Here is a 20,787-nt window from a genome sequence, read left to right as displayed (position 1 = left end):
AGTTTCCATGTTATTATTTGGAATGGGTGGCTGGGAACTGAATGAGCAGTCTCTGTGTACAAATGGCACCAACATGGGCCAACAACATCCATACAAACCCTAAGAAGCTTGAGAAAGCATTCTAGATATAATAAAACAGTTAAGTATGACTTATTTGTAGCCACATTTTTTCAGATAGGATTCTATAAGAGAAGGCTTCCTGATTCAGCATTAGCACCAAAACCTGCACATCCCCTTTGAGAGACAGCATCCTAGTTCATACTGGTGCAGTTACAGAACACTTAAATGGGGTTTGTGAGCAGTATGTTACAGATTGATTAATGACAACATGATCCACTGCATCCCTGGAACTTGGTCAATGAGCATGGCTTGCAGAGGTGGTGAATATGCCTCTACCATGTTGGACTGGGTGGATCAAACAGGCAGAGCCCAGGAGTTGGTTCTAGCCATGCATGGTTAGCAAAGAAAAAAGTGCTCCTTGTCAGAAAATGATTACATATATGTAATAAAGACAGATTCAGACAAAAATAAACCTCAGAGTAGTGCACAGTCTGTTTAAAAAAATATACATAGGCTTGAGAGAAAGAGGAAAATAATATAAAGAGTTATTTTAAAAAGTAAATAGAGTTAAAAATAGAACAAAATTATTAATGAGACAATACATAGAGTAAAGAAGTAAAGATACTAAACATTGAAAGATGATAGAAAAAATCCACATAAGGATGGAAAATACACAGAGAGTCTGGATTATGTATACTAGTATATTGTCTTTGTTTTTTGACTGTGGATGAAGCAGCAACAGAGAGACATTTTATTGTATGGACTACTAAAATACTCCAACTATATATTTTAAAGTATCTGTCCTAGACCTTCTGCAGAAACTAAGAGACCATGGATGCCCACCCAGACTACTATGCTCAGCAAAAGTTTCAATTGCCATAGACAGTGAAAACAAGATATTTCTTTCTCCCACGAAAGAAATACATTTAAGCAATTTACCTATCCAAAAATTCAGCCTTACATAAAGTACTAGAAGAAAAACCCCCAAGGAGGTTAGCGGCACCCACAAAACCCAGGCAATAGATAATCATACACAGGCAAAACCCAAAGACAGAAAAAACATACACACACTACCACTGCCAACACAAAAGCCAAAATATATCAGTAATTAACAATCACTGGTCATTAATATCTCTTCATATCAATGGATGTAATTTATCTATAAAAAGTCATAGGCTAAACAAAATGGCTACCAAAACAGGATCTATTTTTATGCTGCATAGAAGAAACACATCTCAACCTCAATGGCACACATTAACTCAGAGTACAGTATTGGCAACAAGATTTTCGAATCAAATGGACATAAGAAGCAAGCTGATATAACTATCCTAATATCTAAGTTAATATACTTCAAACTAAAGTTAATGAATTCTTAATTATACATTACATTTTTTAAATGAGCTACACAATCACAATACCTTAATCAAGAGTATAAATATACATGCAACAAGATTGACCTTAAATTTGTATCAATAAACCAAGATCCATACCAATTCAAATTATTCATATCTATAGCATATCACCCTTTTAATCTAAACAAATAATTATAAACAATATTTGGTAATATGGGTGTAGTTCTGTCCATACTGCTTCCTGCTGTTTGGGGCATTGTTATTCAGGTTTTTCATGGTGTATCCTGTGTGCTAGGTTCATCTCAGTCAGCAGTTGGTTGAAGTAATTTTTGGCAAGGTAATTTTTTTGGGGGGGTGTTCTTGGTAATCATTCAGGAGGTTGTGCTCTATCAAATATTTGTCTGGAAGGATACCACAGATTCTCATCCTCTGTGGAAACAAAAGAGAAACCTTTTATTTCAAAGCAACATATCCTTAAACCCAAATTTGGAAGTCATGATACCGTTATAATATACAAGCTGGTTTAGCTTAATAGCCCATACAATAAAATGTCTCTTTGTACTTAGCTCCTTCACAGTTAAAAAATTCCAAAGAAATCACAATAATATACATAATCCAGATCCTCTGTTAATTTTTCCTCTTTATGTGGCTTATTCTTTATTCCTTTTAATCTGTGACTGTTTGTACTCTGTCTCTTTAAAGATTTTACTCTTTTTAAGCATTAACTTTATTTTATGACACTCTATACTCCTTTTCTTCTCTCTTCCAAGACTACATCCATTTATCCAAAGTATGACTCATCTGAATTTGTCTTTATTGCATATCTCTAAATATTTACTGTCCAGGAATGCTTTTTAAAATGGTAAGTGCTTCTTAATTTTTTTTTTTTGTTTTCAAGTGGGCTGCGTTTTTTTAATTTATTTATTTATTAAAGATTTCTGTCTCTTCCCCTCCACCGCCTCCCATTTCCCTCCCCCTCCCCCAATTAAGTCCCCCCCCCCTCAGCCCGAAAAGCAATCAGGGTTCCCTGCCCTGTTTTAAGCTGTGTCATTACTAGATCAAATACAGTAAATCAATGCTTGCTCTACCTAGCCCATCATGGGAGAGCCACTTGTGTCTCTGAGCCACAGGTGCACTGCCCTACTTCCTGGCACTTAGCTGGTCCGCTTTGCCACCAAGCAAGCTATAGTACTTTGTTCACAAACCTGATCCAAATGGTCTGTCGCTAGAGCCAGAGGTCACACTGGTAGCATAGCCCAGAGAGCCAACTTTTTCTGCTATGGCTGAATCAGGAAAATCTCTCTTAATGGAACTGTGGCACACCTCCATCAAACATCAAGAAGCTGTGTTAAGCTCTGTGTTTTTGTTTTTAGAATTCCTTTTCAAATTTTCTCAGGTTTTAAGTGAATTCAGTTGCCATGAGGGCACCAATCTGTAAGAGGAGGGCTCGGTTGTTTGTTCCCTGCCTCTGGCTAGGTTAGAACAAAAATAACCACATAGAAACTATATTAATTAATACACTGCTTGGCATATTAGCTCTAGCTTCTTATTGGCTAACTCTTATATTAATTTAACCCATTTCTATCAGTTCAGTCCTCCCTGCCTACCTAAGTTCTGCCCTATCAATAGGCCAAGGCAGTTTCTTTATTCATTAATGGTAATACAGCACACAGAGGGAACTCTCACATCATTGCTCCTTCCTCAAGAGTCAAAAAATTCAAAGACAACACAAAGCACACAGCACTAAGACTTTCTGTGCATTTTCCATGGCTTTTTTTCTTACAAGGTTTCTTTTGTTTCCACAGAGGATGAGAATCTGTGGTATCCTTCCAGACAAATATTTGATAAAGCACAACCTCCTGAATGGTTACCAAGAATAACCACCCCAAAAAAATTACCTTGCCCAAAATTATTTTTTTAATTTTAATTTTTGCTTTTTTGAGACATGTTTTCTCTTTGTGCTTTTAACTGTCCTGGAACTCACTCTGTAGATATGCGCGGCTGCTCCTCAAACTCACAGAGAACCACCTGTCTCTAACTCCCAAGTGCTGGGATTAAAAGCATGTGCCACCATGCCCAGCTCCTCTATTTTTAAGGACTTTTTCTATCCCTTTTCTTTTTTCCTCCCAACCCTACACACACACACACACACACACACACACACACACACACACACACACACACACACACAGTAAATCATTTAGAGTTTTTTCCATCATGTTCATCTTTCCTTCATGTTTATCCCTATTTTTTCTGACCATGTGATCATTAATTTGCTAAGCATCATAGCTAGGATTAAAGTGGCTGGTTTTTACCAGCTTGCTCCATCCCTTTCCTTATGTTTTTGAGAGTTTACCTTGTAGAGGTACAGGCAAGAAGCACATGTTTTGCCAAAACTCTGTGGAGTTTCTAGATCCATGCTATCACCAAAAAGCATGCTAGTGACTGACTGCTCATAAACATCATTTAAGTGTTTGTTGGCAGACCCTCTTTAAAAAGCTGAGAGGTTTATGCCATTAATGCTGCGTCAGAAAACCCCTCTTAAAAGAGGAGCACTTCCGCTCACCAACAGCAAAAACAGACTACCTGAGAAAACCAAGAGGCTGCATTTGACTCTGTTCTTGTCTGTCTCGTACCCTTTTTTGTAAAGCTTTCTCAGGCTTTATGTGGAAATTCTTACCAAGCATTTGAGCGCCAATGAATTATTCACAAAAATGTGCAGCTTAAGTTGCAAATATCATGCAAGTTGCTTCTAATAAGAGAAAAAGTAATTATGTATATTAAAAGTAACATGGACAATTGTTTAGGTGCTGGTGATTTTTCCACTTTTAAGCATTACACCAATGTTAGTGAGTACTTATAAATAAAAAGTATTATATATGTCATCTAAATTTCCAGTGGACTTAATTAAACATTGATGAATAATTTTCAAACCTTCATAAAATGATGACCTTAGGATAATATTGATAGGGATAATTTAACAGTTTAAAGTTTTTCCCTGAATAGGGATAAAGTTACCTGAGAAGTAATCCAACATTTATTGCATATGTCATAAACCCATCACATATCACCAGCTTCTGTTTTTTAAAAAATATATCTCAAAACAGAAAAGGAAAAAAGTCACAGGACTTTATTATCACCAGCATAAACATTGGAGAATTTATGTCAAAGATCTAATGCATATATGAAAGAATTATTTAATGTGTGAACACTCCATATATTGACTTTACATTCACAGCTGTAACTACTGCCCAGACATATTGCTTAAAATGCTCCTGAGACTGTTTCCCTTGGGTTCCCCAGTATTTTAGCTTAAAGTATTTCAGGCAATGAATCTTTAAAAGCAACAGTGGACTAAAGATTCATGGGAGAAATAGGTGCTTTTGACATCTGTTCTTTTGTTTCATCTAAAGGTCACAGGAAAAAAAAGAAAAAATTTCAAAGAACATAAGCTATCCCAGAAAAATTTGGATCTTGAGAGAAGTAAGTATTGTGAATAGTGCTACATATATATACACTTCCTGACATATCTTTGCTCACAGTTTTTTTTTAAATAAGACACTTAAAATTATGTGGCAATTCTAGGGATATTTAATTTGACAGCTAAAATTTTAAATAATTTTTAAAATTATGATATTCAGAAATAGGCAAACAATGTTGAGCTACAAGTTCCCTGTTTGTCCTATGCAGGCTTGTTCTGTTATGTGTCTATTTAGAAAACAGGCAAAAGTTAAAATGCATAGGGCTCATCAAGTCACCATGAAGAAAAAATAAGAAAGGTGATGAAAGCTATTTTATGCTGTGTTCAAAGAATTATTAATGTTAAATATAAAACACGTAAACTCTTCTTTTCCTTTAATTACACAAATTATTGATATTATGTAGTTTTACAGTTTTCCCTAATAAGGTAAGCTTATAAAATAAAGCATAAAAATTATAGAACATTCTTCCTGAAATTTAACACTAATAACATATTCTCATGGTTTTAGCCTTTTGTTTAAATATCAAGTGTTACACTTTATTGCTGTCCTACATTTCTATTTTTTCCAGTAATAAAGCAGTTAACATATCTTTGTAAACAATTTGATCGAGGGCTTTTTATTTAAATATAAATAAATAGCAGGCTTTTAGAAAATAGGGCTTACATAAAAGGTACATTACTAAATAAGGTAAAATAAGTTTTCTCTAAATGTGATTATTAAAGTTGCTGTATATGTAAGAAAGACAAAGAAAAGGAGAGAGTAGAAAGACCAAAAAGGGGGAGGCAGAGAAGGAGGCTTGGGGGAGAAAGTGAGAGAAATGCAGAAGGGCAGAGGAAGAGATGAGAAAATGGGGAGAGTAAAAGTGCGGTAGAAAGAGGGGAAAGGGGGTGAGAGAAAAAGGAGAGAAGGGGAAGATATTGATCTCAGTTGTGTAGGAATAGAAAAATAAAAAAAAAGAATAGCATGTGTTTGACATGACAATCATCAACTAACTGTTATAAATAGAGCAAGGAGGTTAGCTAGATGGGGTGGGGTCATAGAAGGATGAAGGACCATGCAGAAGAGGAGGATGGAAAGGCCTACAAATAAAAATGCTATCAATGGAACAACAACACTCCCTCCATTTCCTGGATATTGATGCAACAAGGTTATCCAGTTTATACTTCTGACTTCATAGTTAGAGACGTTCTTGTTGCTATAACTTCTCTGCCATCATTAGATGTATTTTCAGAGTTGGACCCCAAATGAGCATACATTTTCCAACCTCCCTCATTCCAGGAGATCTTCCATCATCTCCCATCCTTCCTTCTTTGGATCATCCTTTCTTTTCTCTCCATTATCCCTTCCCTATCTCTCTTCCTTCATTCCCTGCTTCTTATAAGTCAATTTAAAATAGAACAAAATGGACATTGGGACAGAGTAGAACTTCTGGATCTTTCAATATAATGGTATGTTTTCATTGGACTTCTAGTACTCTATGGAATAATCTTGGAGCATTTCTGTACATACAGATCTTCATTTGGATAGATAATTTGATCATCGCAAGTAAGATAACCCTGGATTTTTATGTTAAAAATCCATGATTCCTTCAATATCTCAGAAAACTTTGAGCTATTAAGATTTGTGCTTTGTACAGTTTTGATTCTCTAGTTTATGCATATTTCTTTGAATTTTCATTCCACAGCTTTTTTTCAGATAATATGAACTTGAACTGACTAATATAAAGTTATATTTTCTTTTGTCTATTTAATAGTTGCTTAATATGAGGACAACCAATCTCCTTGTTGGAAAAAACAAAATCCAGAGAGTCACATCTTCTCACCAGTTGAAGCATGTTGCATGGAGATTTCCTCACTCATAGAAAAATAAATTCACAGCATCTGAGCTGTTCTTGTGACAAACTTTTGGCCTTACTGCATCTACTGAAAACCCAGATTTGTTTAAATCTGTAGTCTTTAAGAAATAAATTATTGTGTTGTTGAAGAGAACCTTGAAACACTGTTAAATCATGGTACAAACACTTATTCCTTTTGTTTTCCAAAATGTCAACATCACATATCCACCATATTCTCAGTATGCAATGAAAAGAGCAGGTCATGTCATTAGGAAATGAACATGTCTCTGGAGTTTTAAAATGTGCTTTATATTTTAAAAGGACTATAAAAATGTACTTTCTATTGAAATGACAAACATATAGTTACAAGTTTTTAACCATAGATTCTCTGTGCCTTGAGCTTTATTAGAATTATCCAAAGAAAAGCCCTGAAAGTCTTGTCAGCTAACTCAGGCTATTTCACTGGTGTGGTTAAGAGCTTTGCACATTTTGGAAAAGGATTTTTGATTCCACATGATTTATGAAACGCTAATTTTGACTTTGGGTTCTTATAGATAAGTCATATATGACATACATAGAAAATAAATTTAAAATATGTTATATTTAATAAATGCCAGAAAATTATAATATAATATAACTTTTTTATTCACAGGGAAAAATAGTGGAATTCTTGTTATTGTACAATATTACAATGGAATTAATAGAATGGAAGCAGGAAATATATTCAGCACTTAGATATGCTTCATATGTAAAGATGTGTTTTATTAGCTTACCTCGACTATTTCTATAATTCTTTACATTTAGAATGCATATCAGAACAGTACTTAACTGGTTCTATATAAATTAAATATATGAAAAATATTTATAAAATTTCTATGCATAGAAAAATTATTAATAATATGTAGTTAAACATTGGGAGTATGATTATACATTTTATCTCAAGAAATTAATTGCTATTAAAAATTTAAATATGATGATTGTTATTCAATCTTCAAATTTCTATAAAACTAAATATGCTTTAAAGTTGTGCCATTAATTTTTTTTTAAATTTCGGATGAACTAGGTTTCAATTCAGCATTTTGAACTAGAGTTCATGGAAAATCATAAAAATGTCACAGAGTTTGTTTTCATAGGCCTTTGGGAAAATAGACAAATGGAGCTGTTGTTCTTTCTCTTGTTCTTGTTGTGTTACCTGGCTGTCTTAATGGGGAACTCCATCATTCTAGTCACCATCACTTGCAGTCACTTAATTGAACAACCAATGTACTACTTTCTATGCCACCTTTCCCTCATGGACCTCTGCTACACCTCCACTGTGGTTCCCAGGCTCATTAGGGACTTGACTGCTACAAGAAAGAACATTTCCTATAATGAATGCATGACCCAGCTCTTCACTGCCCACTTGCTAGCAGGTGTGGAAATCTTCATCCTGGTGTCCATGGCCTTGGACCGCTATGTTGCCATTGTCAAACCCCTGCACTACTTGATAATCATGAGCAGAAATAGATGTGATAAGCTAATTGCTATGGCCTGGGCAGTGGGTTCCTGGCACTCTATTGCTTTACTTCTCATGGTGCTCAGTCTGCCTTTCTGTGGTCCCAACCACATCAATCACTACCTGTGTGATGTCAAGCCTCTTTTGAAATTGGTCTGCAAAGATATCCATGTTGTTAGCATTTTAGTAATTGCCAATGCTGGAATCGTGGTCATTGCCATTTTTGTTCTACTACTTGCTTCTTACATACTCATTCTGTATAATCTGAGGACAAGATCATCTGCAGGGCGACACAAAGCTCTCTCAACCTGCAGTTCTCATGTGATGGTGGTAGTTTTATTTTTTGTGCCCTGTATTTATATTTATATTCTACCTGCAGGAAGTGAGAATAAGGATAAAGAAATTTCTGTGTTTTACACTGTGATTGCCCCCATGCTGAATCCCCTCATCTACACTCTGAGAAACAGTGAGATGAAAAGTTCCATGCACAAGGTGTGGTCTCGAATGTCACATTCAGAGTTAAATAAATGAAACATTCTTGTGATTGTGAGCCTGGTCAGCTATCATTTGAAAGATCACAGAAAGCACAAGTTACATGTGTATGTGTGGGGGAGAGGGGAATGGGAGTTATTGGTCAAAAAAGCAACAAGTTCATCCAGAGATGATCAGATGAATGTGAAAACTGCAAAAATGGCCTTGGTTTGGTAGAGTCTTTGCTTAGGACGAAAGTCCTAGATTCCTTTGTAGCTACCCCCCGCCTCAACACACACACTAAATTGAAGCTCATCTTTAAGTACTTCAATCCTCTGTGTCAGAAAAATATCATGAACTGTTTTTATAGGATTTAATTCATCTTTCTCACTTGTTTGTCTTTAGTCATTTTTGAGTTTATTTTTTTATTGTCATGTATTCATTGTACGTGATACTGAAATTTCTAAAGGAATTTTCTCATATGTATTAGTATACTTTGAACATATTATACTTACATATTATCATATCTCTACTCCACAGCTAATTTGGGTAAATACAAAATGTGAGAACTCACTATGCTGAAATAGGTACATTATTATGATTATAGGTTTTGGGATTTGGGAAGTTTGGGGAAGACATTCCATATGTGGAACTCTAGTCCTCTGTGCTTACTAGCCTGTAATAGTCATATGAGTATATGTTTATGGCACATGTGTCAATCTGTAATATTTCACAAATGGAAGATCTCAGTTAATAAATTGAGGTCATAAGAAGTCATGTCCTATGAGATACATTCTTTCATTCCTTTCTTCATGTGAGGTCCTGCATGTGCGTGATGTAAGATAATCAGAAAGGGCAGGCTTACATCTAAGAGAGGAGTAGGTCTGAACTCAAAAAAAAATAGATGCAATGGCCTTAAGCATGGAATTTTGCCATTCTTACTTAAGGAATCTTTATAAGAAGAATATTGTTCACATCTAGGCAAAAAAAAAAATCCTGCATCTCCTGACTGATGCCAGAGAAGAACATTCACCTAGAAGCATTTTTTAAATATGACAAAACCAGCTATGCAGCAAGAAACTGCTTTATTCTTTTTTTAATTTATTTATTTATTAAAGATTTCTGTCTCTTCCCCGCCACCGCCTCCCATTCCCTCCCCCTCCCCCAGTCAAGTCCCCCTCCCTCGTCAGCCCAAAGAGCAATCAGGGTTCCCTGTCCTGTGGGAAGTCCAAGGACCACCCACCTCCATCCAGGTCTAGTAAGGTGAGCATCCTAACTGCCTAGGCTCCCATAAAGCCAGTACATGCAGTAGGATCAAAAACCCATTGCCATTGTTCTTGAGTTCTCAGTAGTCCTCATTGTCCGCTATGTTCAGCGAGTCCAGTTTTATCCCAGCCTTTTTCAGATCCAGGCCAGCTGGCCTTGGTGAGTTCCCAATAGAACATCCCCATTGTCTCAGTGTGGGGGTGCACCCCTCCCGGTCCTGAGTTCCTTGCTCGTGCTCTCTCTCCTTCTGCTCCTGATTTGGACCTTGAGATTCCAGTCCGGTGCTCCAATGTTGGTCTCTGTCTCCTTTCATCGCGTGATGAAGGTTAATATTCAGGAGGATGCCTATATGTTTTTCTTTGGGTTCTCCTTATTTAGCTCCTCTAGGATCACTAATTATAGGCTCAATGTCCTTTGTTTATGGCTAGAAACCAAATATGAGTGAGTACATCCCATGTTCCTCTTTTTGAGTCTGGCTTACCTCACTCAGGATAGTGTTTTCTATTTCCATCCATTTGCATGCAAAATTCAAGAAGTCCTTGTTTTTTACTGCTGAGTAGTACTCTAATATGTATATATTCCATACTTTCTTCATCCATTCTTCCATTGAAGGGCATCTAGGTTGTTTCCAGGTTCTGGCTATTACAAACAATGCTGCTATGAACATAGTAGAGCATATACGTTTGTTGTATGATAAGGCCTCTCTTGGGTATATTCCCAAGAGTGGTATTGCTGCTTTATTCTTTAAACCAATGTTAAGACCTTGCCAAGACACACACGACACTGGAGGATCAATTGTTCCACTTTGCCAAGTCAAAGTAGGTCACTCTCCTCAAATTCCTACCCACAGAGAAGTCTGTCAGATCTTCTGAACTCAGCATCTAAAGACAGTTACTGCTTCTGGATCTTTGGTCCCACAGTAACCACGGAGAAATTTGGGACTTTCTAGGTAGTTGGAAATCTGTCTCACTTAGGCTCACTTCTCAGCTCTGATGGCATTGGGTGAGTAGGATACTGATAGCCTTACCAGTTTAGCAGCTTTCCTTCCAATTCCTCCCATAAGGCTACAACCAGCTTGGTAGCTCACTGGTTCATTAGTTAAGTTTCCTGTTAAGAGTACAGACAGATGTTCCTCATTCACTGGCTTTGTGGTAGAGGATAAACAGGTTTCAGATGTAACTTCAGAGGTTTACAGTTTTAGCACTGAAAATGCAGTCTTGATGAACTGATAGGGCCCTGATTGCAAACAGTATTCTGTAGTGCTTAACTTTCTGTCGATTTTACTTGTCCCAGCTTTTAGACACAAATTAGCATAGGAGAGGTTATAGAACCCTACAAGTATATTCAGTTCCCTCTTCCTCCACTCACTCAACCTCTTTGGTTCAATGAATTTAGATTTAAATGTGTGTTTCATCTAGCTATAACAATGCCCTAGGAAAAATGTTTATTTATTTATTTATTTATTTATTTATTTATTTTCGATGTCCATCTTTTAACCCCAAAGCCATAGCCTTTTGTTTTGACACCAAGGTGTAAATCTGTTCCAGTTGTTTTACATGTATCTGATTTGAAGAACACCTATTTAACTGAAATATATCTCATATATCTAGAAATTCTAACCGAATTCAGATTTATATCTGAATCTGTCCTTATTACATTATCTTTAATTCTTTTTGAAGAGCTTTTAAAACGGTAAGTAGATTGATTACAGCTTCTCTGGATGCTGGCTCTGCCTCTCTCTGCTTTTAAAATGGTGGAGGTGCCATTACTGCCAGGTCTTTTGCCACCAGGAAGGAATAACGCTGAGTACTTTAACTCTGAGAATGAGCACTCAGCACGTAAAACCTTTTTATCTGAGTAATAGCTAAATCTGCCATGCAGAGCACTGCACAGCCTGGAAATATCTCTGTGTATGGTGGCGGGAATTCATCATGCTCTCCTACCTCTGCAAGCCTTGAAGACCTGATCCAGTCTCCTCTGGTGGAGAAAAATGCTACTCAAATGCTCCATAGCCAGAGTTCGTGCTGGCAGCACAGCCCAGGATTCTGCATTTTAAAACTGTTTGGCTTTTTTCCTGCTATGGCTCAATAAGGAAAACCTCCCTTAAGGGAGCTGCAGCACACCACCAGCTGAAAAAAATCATGAGGCTAAACTTTGTTTTTCTGTGTCTTTAGTTCCTTTTCTAGCTTTTTTAGGTTTTATACGGATTTAGTCCACCACGTTGGCATGCCAAATCTGTTGGAGAAGGGGCCCAGCTGTTTGTTGGCTTGGACCTGAAATAATCTCACAGAAACTATATTAATTAAATCTCTGCTTGGCCAATTAGCTCTGGCTTCTTATTGCCTAACCCTTACATATTAATTTAACCCATTTCTATTAATCTGTGTATAGGCACGAGGCTGTGGCTTATAGGGTAAAATTCTTAGTGTCTGTCTCCGGAGGCTCCATGGTTTCTCCCTGGATTTACATCCTTCTTCCCAGCATTCAGTTTAGTTCTTCCTGCCTAACTCTGTTCTACCCTATCACTCTAAGCCAATTTCTTTATCCATTAACCAAGAACAAACAAATAGACAAAAGGATGTCCCACACCACATTCGGTTCAAAATACCTTTTGAAAGGACTCCAGGGAGCTTCAATGGAACAACTGAAGAAGTCTATGAATGATGCACATAAAACATAGTAAAATGGGAGGACTGTATTCTGGATGAGATAGGCTTTCATATGCCCCAGAAGCCCCTCTTACTAATGTAGTTGCTTACAGACCGTTGTTGCTAAGATACCTGTTCTACGCCTTCCAACCCAGAAACCTTTCCTTTTTTCTCTCTTTTCTGGTCCTATTTTAGCACAATGGACCAAATTCTAAGCTGCATGCCCTGATACCCTAGACATTCTTTCTGAAGATATTCCATTTCCCATGAGACAGAATTCTCTTACTAAACCTGAGAGTTTTCTTGTATTATAACTTAAAATGCCTAATTTTTTGTACTTACTCCTCTACAAGGAGCTGGAGCTATCTGTAGCTTATCTACTTTATTGTTTTGATTTGGTTTTTGTTTGTTTGATTTTTCTCTTTCATATTCTGATGTAGTTTAACTCAAGATTCTGAGTAATATTTAATTTATCTTATGTAACACTAAGATCTGAAAAATGGAACCAACTGTTTCTAATAACCTGAGTTTGTAAAACAAATGTAGAGGGTTTTTTCTTAAAGTGAGATTCAGAGCTCTGTATTGATACTAATCCTCAGAGAAATTGTTAACAGTTTTGATATCTTGAAAGGTATCTTCTGTAGTCCACAGAATAGACTTTGGGTTTCATCACTCAACACTTCCCTACTTGATAATATTTAGCAACTACCTTGCAAATTCACCATGCAAACTACTACAGTCTCTCCACATCCCAATCCAAGGTAGTAAGGCTAATTTAAGGCCATACATATAAGCAAGGATTCATGATTCAAATTCTCTTGTACCAATAATATTTTCTATTTTTTTGTTACTACTATTGTCTCCACTACCCATTCATAGATTTGTTTTTTTTTTCTACTCTGGCAACTTTAATGTAAATTAAAATACCTTTGTACCGTAACTCCTGTCTTACTAGTGAATTCAAAAATGATTCATTTAATATTGCTATCATCTAAACAGACAGTGTAATTAGATGCATTAGAGTCTCTGGAGTGGTTTGACTATCTGGAGAGGAGAAATTTCAGGTGATAATGCTACCAACAACATCAATGTTCTGTACCAGTACATGCTAATATAGTCCCTCTGGAGGGCAGAAGAAACATTTTCTTTTAAGCATCCTGTGGGATAGCTGCTATCAAATGTGTTGGACAGGTGAGACTCATGTAGCCAGTCCTCTAACAGGTGAGAGAGATTATTTACGCATCGTGAGTTCAGAGATATATTATTACAGTTTTAGTAAATATGCATTTTAATGTGTTTCAATATGCTGTGTGAATAAAAGATTACTTAGCTATCCTTTGGAAAAGAAACAGTAAATTTAATAGCTCAGTATACTTTTAAAGGATTATTTTATGATAAATATTAATTCCTATCTTTGAAATAAAGCTATGCTCTAAAATCCATGAATTCCATATAAGAAACAGGTATGTGAAAGTCCATCAATATTGTGTACATAGAAAAGGATGCATTTGCTATATTAAAACTTAAGATTGTTTCTTGACATGATTACAGAAAAATTCTGTTCATGTAAAGTTTCTGGATGAGATTAGATTGACTAAGAACTATTCATATACACAATAAACCTAAAAGATTGTATCTATAGCAAAATTTGAGAAACTTTTGATATGAAATAATGGACAGCACTTCTGGGAAGTGGCAGCTTTGTGATGTGCAAGTACAATACTTGAGCAGAGTACTGTATATAATAGCATAGTATGAATATTCTTTACATGTTTCTAAAATGAAGTTACAAATCTTTGACTTACATTAGACATACACCTGAGATTTACTTTAAAAGTTATTCAGATAAACCAAAACAGTGATGAAATCCTTTAAATATGTAAATAATAATAATAGTATAGTATAGTAATGTATGGGGTGTTCCTAAAATCTCAATAAGAAGCTACTTCTTCAAAAATGTCAGGTATCATTTTTTAGTCCTAAATCCTTCAAAAAGCACCTACTATCTGTATAGACTCAAAAAGAGTGACTGCATAGTAATTACTGACAATTAAGAGAGTTTGATGCAGAAAGTGTACTTTAAATGTATTGAATTTGTGTGTTTCTATATCTCTGCCCAGGTGTTTCCCAGTTCTCCTTTTAGCTTGAATCATGGGATTATGTAACCTAGCTTGAGAGTTTTGAGAAGTGTTTATTATGTGACTCTTCATTTAAGCACTTAAATGCTAAAGAAATTAGGGCAGTTAGTTAATATTCTCAGACTATGATAACCTATGCATAGAAGTGTATTTAGGAGTGAGAGTCTCTGAAATACACAAAGACAGTGCCACTGAATTCAGGATAGCTGATTCCTTAAGATAGCATCTTGGAGAAGCAGATTCTTCCCAGTGCAGTGTCTGCAAAGCAGTGTAGATTCGTGGAAGGAGCCAACAGTCACTAATTTCCACCCTTCTGTATTTGTTGCCTTTTCTGGTATTTCAGATCTTATCCATCACATCCAACACCTACAAACTGGGTTTACTATATTTTAACCAGTGTAGCCAGTCTAAAATGTTTTTATCTTATTTGAATAGTTGAGGTAAGTGCAGTTGTTTCTAGAAGTTATGCTGTATTCTGCTGTTGTTTGTCTTGAGGATAGTGTGGTACATTTTAATGACTGAAAAAAATGTAAGAATTGAATTCATTGCTATATATGGAGAGGTATGGGAACAGATATGGTTTATAGGCATAAAAACCAAAATATAAATAAAAATAAAAACAATAAATAAAAACCCAAACTAAAACAAAACACCCACAAAAACAAAGCAAAAAGCAAACAAACAAAACACATCCTACAGTCAAAGGAGAATACTTTTTTTTTTAAAAGATTATCCTTGCATAACTCAAAGATTAAGGATTAATGTCTCTGTTTGTTATGTTAAGACAACCATTCTTCTGGAAGCCTACATCTTATGCTATGCTAAGCTGTACAACACATGGGACCTTCCACTTCAAGTCTATTAGAAAGCTCATTAAGATATTTTGATGAATCTCAGTTTTGTAGTTCTTCAGTTTGGAGTTTTTTCTTGGCTTCATAAATTTTGAATGCCTTTGTTATCTTCTGTACATAATAGATAAAATCATCAATACATTAGCTGCATGAATGTCTTTATAATGTGAGTGACATTAATAATATTAGATAAGTATCATCACATTCAAAATGTAATAGAGACTATTTCACTTGAGACATCATGAACATTCTACATTGTAAAAGACACTGAATTTAGCTCTAAGAGCAGTGCTGAATATGCATAGATTTCCACAAAAGGAGCTATGTGAAAGATACACATAATTATATTCTCCAATAATGCATAAATTTATAAAGAAGTAAAAAAAATGCCAGTGATCTCTTTTAAAACTCTCAGGAATCATGAACACGTATGATGTGGATATACACATGCAGGCAGAGCATTCATGCTTCTCAGGAACCAGGCACACACATGGAGTTCACACAACATGCATGGCAAATGTTCATACACATAAAACTGTAATTCATTTAAAATAGTGGGAGAATGATCTTTTTAAAATTTGGTTAAGTGATTTAATTTCCAAGGGTGAGGTGAAACATGCATATAAAGGTAATTTTGTGTCTGTCTCAGTTATCAGATTTTGCATTAGAGCAGTTCACAGTTCTCATTACAATGAACTGCAGGTGTTAGCAGAAATCAGAAAGAGCACTCTGGATAAGTGAACCTTCCAGAATATATTAACTGTATTGCATCTCAGTTTGCATGATGATAATGACATTTTCATAAGCAAAAGCTAGAAATGTTTATTTTGAAAGTTTTATGATTTTTTTCCTGCTAAAAAATAGACTTTGCTTAAAGAAATGATATTTCATACTTGATATCATCATAATTTCCAGATATAAAATTAGGTTGAACAAAAAGTCAAATATAGACTACCCTTCTTCCCTTTCTATAAAACCATACTTATCATCATCTTTGAAACATTGCTCTTACCCGAGAATGTGGAATTTTTAAATGCCTGAATATAAAATACTTTACTAGAGATGGTTACTGTGCCCTGATATTACAACAAATTTAGCAATAACCATTAGGGTATTCTAAGTATTAGTATTTTTATTTTGCAAATATATACAATTAGACAATATAAAATACCCCTTCATTTTAGTAAATTCTCAAAACCTTTGAATAGTCTAAGGTATGCTTTTCAGAAGTAGAAGAAAATTAGACACTGAGATATTTAATAGCCTTATCAAGGAACACTGTTTTCTATCTACACACACAATTTGCAAGATAATATTTAGAATTCCTTAAGATATTACCAGATTATTTGCTTTTTTACAGGCATTTCTTGTTCTTATTTCAGTGAACACTATCTACACATGAGTTTAGTATTGCTTATAAATGTAGATCATTAATGTGCAATATAAATTGAAAATAAGATTTTTATATAATGTAAGGTCTAGACAACTTTACATGACTAAGGGACACTCAAAATATTCTAAATAAAGGAAAATAAATTATATAAATGATGCCCCATCAGAGTTTTTTGCCAATGAAACAATTAGTTAAATAATAAAGAAAAGTGAGCATTTTATTTTATATTAATTGAACTGCAAAATTAATCAGAACCATGCTAAAGTCAGTGAGTTTATATATGGATAGTATTATGGAGAAAGTGTTAATTTCATCAGCTTCTGTGATACTACTAAAGATCTCGACACTGAAGACAGAGATTGGAAAGCATAGTTATGAGAAAGAAATACTTCTATTTTATATAATCTATTTTACCACTTGTTCAAATTAGTTCCTTTGTCTTTTGCAGATGACACATTTTATACTCTTTCCTTCTCATTCATGAGTCATGCAGCTGAATATTAATGTTACCAATTTCCTTCTCCTTGGCTTGACACAGGACCCCAGGAGGAAAAACATAGTGCTTGCCATTTTTCTGCTCTTTTATATGGGGACATTAGTGGGTAACTTGCTGATCATTGCCACCATCAAGACAAGCCAGGCACTTGGGAGTCCCATGTACTACTTCCTGTTCTACTTATCCTTGTCTGACACCTGCTTCTCTACAACTGTAGCCCCTAGAACCATTGTGGATTTGCTTACGAAGGCAGCCTCTATCTCTTTCAGTGAGTGCATAATCCAAGTCTCTGCATTACATTTATTTGGCGCCCAGGAGATCTTCATCCTCATCCTAATGGCTGTTGACCGCTATGTGGCCATCTGTAAGCCTCTTCACTACACGACCATCATGAGTCGCCAGGTCTGTGGGATGCTGGTGGCCATAGCATGGATGGGATCCTGTGTGCATGCTTTAGTTCAGACACTTCTGGCCTTGAGTTTACCCTTCTGTGGTCCCAACGAGATTGACCACTATTTCTGTGACTTGCAGCCACTGTTGAAACTTGCCTGTTCAGACACCTATGTGATCAACCTTCTCTTTGTGGCTAACAGTGGAACCCTTTGCACAGTGAGTTTTCTCATGCTCATGGTCTCATATGTCATCATCCTTTATTCCTTGAGAAATCACAGTGCTGAAGGGAGGAAAAAAGCCCTGTTCACATGTGTCTCCCACATCACTGTAGTCATCTTGTTTTTTGTGCCTTGCATATTTATATACACACGTCCTGCAACCACCTTCCCCATGGACAAGATGATATCGGTGTTTTATACAATTTGTACACCCTTTCTCAACCCTCTGATATACACACTCAGGAATGCAGAAGTGAAAAATGCCATGAGAAAGCTCTGGAGCAGAAAAGTTTCAGGAGATATATAAAGAATCAAATGTATTTGTATTAATAATGAAAATCTATCTTTCAGTTATATGATTAGAATAGCAATGGCCTGAGAATGGTTTCTTCTAGAGAATGGGAAAATTGATATATCCTGAAGTAAATATAAAGATATTATTTTGTTAAAGAAGACATAGGAGGAAGAAGTGAATATTTATCTCAGTCACATTTTTATAAATTTTGATGGCTAGTAGGTCCATGTTTAGAGAGGAAAAAAAACTTAGATTCAGAGCTTGTAATGTTTATCTTCTCTCAAATGACTTCCTTTAGTATAGATTTTTTTCTTTCTAGCTGTGGTAATGTTTCCTCATGAATTTTCTGTTAATATCCTTTTCAATCAAAGACATGCACTGTATTCACAAATATGGATGTTTTCCTTCAAGGTCCAGTCATTGTTTATTATTTTTGAGTTTGTGTGTGTGTGCGAGAGCATGTGTTAGCATGTTCTTCCTTTTTACACACTCCTTATTCTTTTTATGAAACTTTTTATTGGTTCTTGATGAATTTCATATCATCCCAATATCTCTCATTCCCTTCCTTACTATTACTCTCTGCCTTTTCAATCTTTTCTCAAAAACAAAGTTTAAAAGGTAAAAAAAAAATTATCCCTTCCAGCAAAGCACTATATATATAGAATGGAAGGTATGATGTTGTCTCCTGAGTCACACAGTATACCCTTTAGTTAACACATCTTTACTTGTAAGTATTCACTGCATTGAGTCATTGATCTGGACTGAGGCCCCTGGCTTCAGCTACGCTGTTGAAAGTCAACTCTCACTGAGCCTCCTCTTGGATATCTTGTAGTTGCTTTGTGTTCTAGTGTTCCTGTAGTTTTGGTTCTGCCCATCTGCCCCTACGTTCTAGAAGTTCCTAGGTGAGATAGTTGTTGGGGTTGGGCTAGCTATTAGTCCTTGTTCTAGGCCTGGATAGTAGCTGGGTTGGTCATCTTGCCAGCTTTTCCTCATTGTTACCAGCCAGATGAGCTCTCAAGCACTGCCCTGCCTAGCTCAGATCAAGGAGAAGAGAACAAAGAGCAGTACCATTTCTCCTGCTCTCACAGCTTGAGTCTGGCTCACCTGTACTCAGATCACCAGAGACAACTCTACTGTTTTTCCCAGATGAGTTACAGGGCATACTCTCTGATTACTGTACTTCCTGAGGAGCAGACACAGTTCTTCTGGTCTCATGTCTCTGAGATTGACTCTCCTGCCTGTCATAGGCACCAAGTGATGAGGGGTGTTGTGGAATTTTCCTTTATACTCTGTAAAGATGTATCATTGTGGTTGGTGTGGTAAAGAGCTGGATGGCCAAGGCAGGGAGAGGTTAGGCATGACTTCTGGGAACAGAGAGGTCTTGAGGAAGAAGAATAGTGAAGTACCTAGCCAGATGCACAGGAAGCATGATGTGCAGGAGAAGATAGGTAAAGACTATGAGCTTTGTGACTGGATTTAGATTACTAGAAATGGGTTAACTTAATTCCTAAAAACTAGTTAGAAACAAGCTGAAGCTATGGTCGAGGTTAAATTATTAATAAGTCTCTGTGCCATGATTTGGGGGCTGGTGGTACAATAAAGCCTGCAGCAAAGGGAGGGGCCTATTTCCATTACCCTCGCCACCCTGTGGCATACCAGGGAGAGTGGGGGCAGCTCTGCTCCATTCATACCTACATGCACAGCTCACCTGGGCCCCTGCCAGCAGGGCCAGTTCTAGTATTCTGCCCAGTTGAGGTGCCATGCTCACTCTTGCATGTGTTCCAGCTGGTGAGAGGCTGGGCTAGTTTTCCTCTTCCTCTAGCCCAGGGGCCCCAGCTATCTCATCTGCCACAGGTGTCATAGAGTGAGCAGAGAAAGGACATTTTTCACTCATCCATGCTGCCACATGCAGGATGACAGGGGAAGGGATTGTTTCAATTTTCCCTCTCTTATTACCACCAACAAGGTCAGCTCTATATTGCCTAGAAAAGCTTAAGAGCATGCTCTCCCTAAAGCTCCTGGTGGTGAGGGAACAATGCTAATTCTCCCATTCTCATGACCTCAGTGTCAAATTTGCATCCACTACAAGCAATGAGAGGTGAGAGAGGGGGTGAGGTGGGGCAACAGAGCAAGCACAAGCAAGCAAACTCACAATGAATAAAGAAAATTCGCCAAAATTAACTGTCAGTGGACCAAAAGCACAGTAACTATTGGAGCGCACTCCTAAGCAATCACAACAAGCCAGCAGTGACTGCTAGTTTCAAAAGGACCAACCAGAAATGTTCCTGCCACAGCTTAATTTCCCTAACCCCATAAAAGTCCCAGACCCTTTTATAATAAAGAGCTTTTGGATTGAAATCTCTCAAAATCTACGTAGTTGCCTCCATTTCTTCTT

The 20,787-nt window shown here is 36.5% G+C and overlaps 2 protein-coding genes across 2 annotated transcripts; both read left to right on the top strand.

Moving 5' to 3' along the window:
• The first annotated feature begins 7,821 nt into the window (after positions 1 to 7,821).
• LOC142835377 (olfactory receptor 4P4-like) lies at positions 7,822 to 8,754 on the top strand. The gene has a single exon (XM_075948905.1). The coding sequence runs from the start codon at positions 7,822 to 7,824 to the stop codon at positions 8,752 to 8,754; it is 933 nt and encodes a 310-aa protein (XP_075805020.1).
• An 8,723-nt stretch (positions 8,755 to 17,477) lies between these two features.
• On the top strand, positions 17,478 to 18,404 carry LOC142842731 (olfactory receptor 4C11-like). The gene has a single exon (XM_075959431.1). The coding sequence runs from the start codon at positions 17,478 to 17,480 to the stop codon at positions 18,402 to 18,404; it is 927 nt and encodes a 308-aa protein (XP_075815546.1).
• The last annotated feature ends 2,383 nt before the right edge of the window (positions 18,405 to 20,787 follow it).

This window comes from Microtus pennsylvanicus, chromosome 1 (genome assembly GCF_037038515.1).
Source record: "Microtus pennsylvanicus isolate mMicPen1 chromosome 1, mMicPen1.hap1, whole genome shotgun sequence".
In the NCBI taxonomy this organism is placed as follows: Eukaryota; Metazoa; Chordata; class Mammalia; order Rodentia; family Cricetidae; genus Microtus; species Microtus pennsylvanicus.
This window is presented reverse-complemented; position numbering and strand designations above follow the sequence as displayed.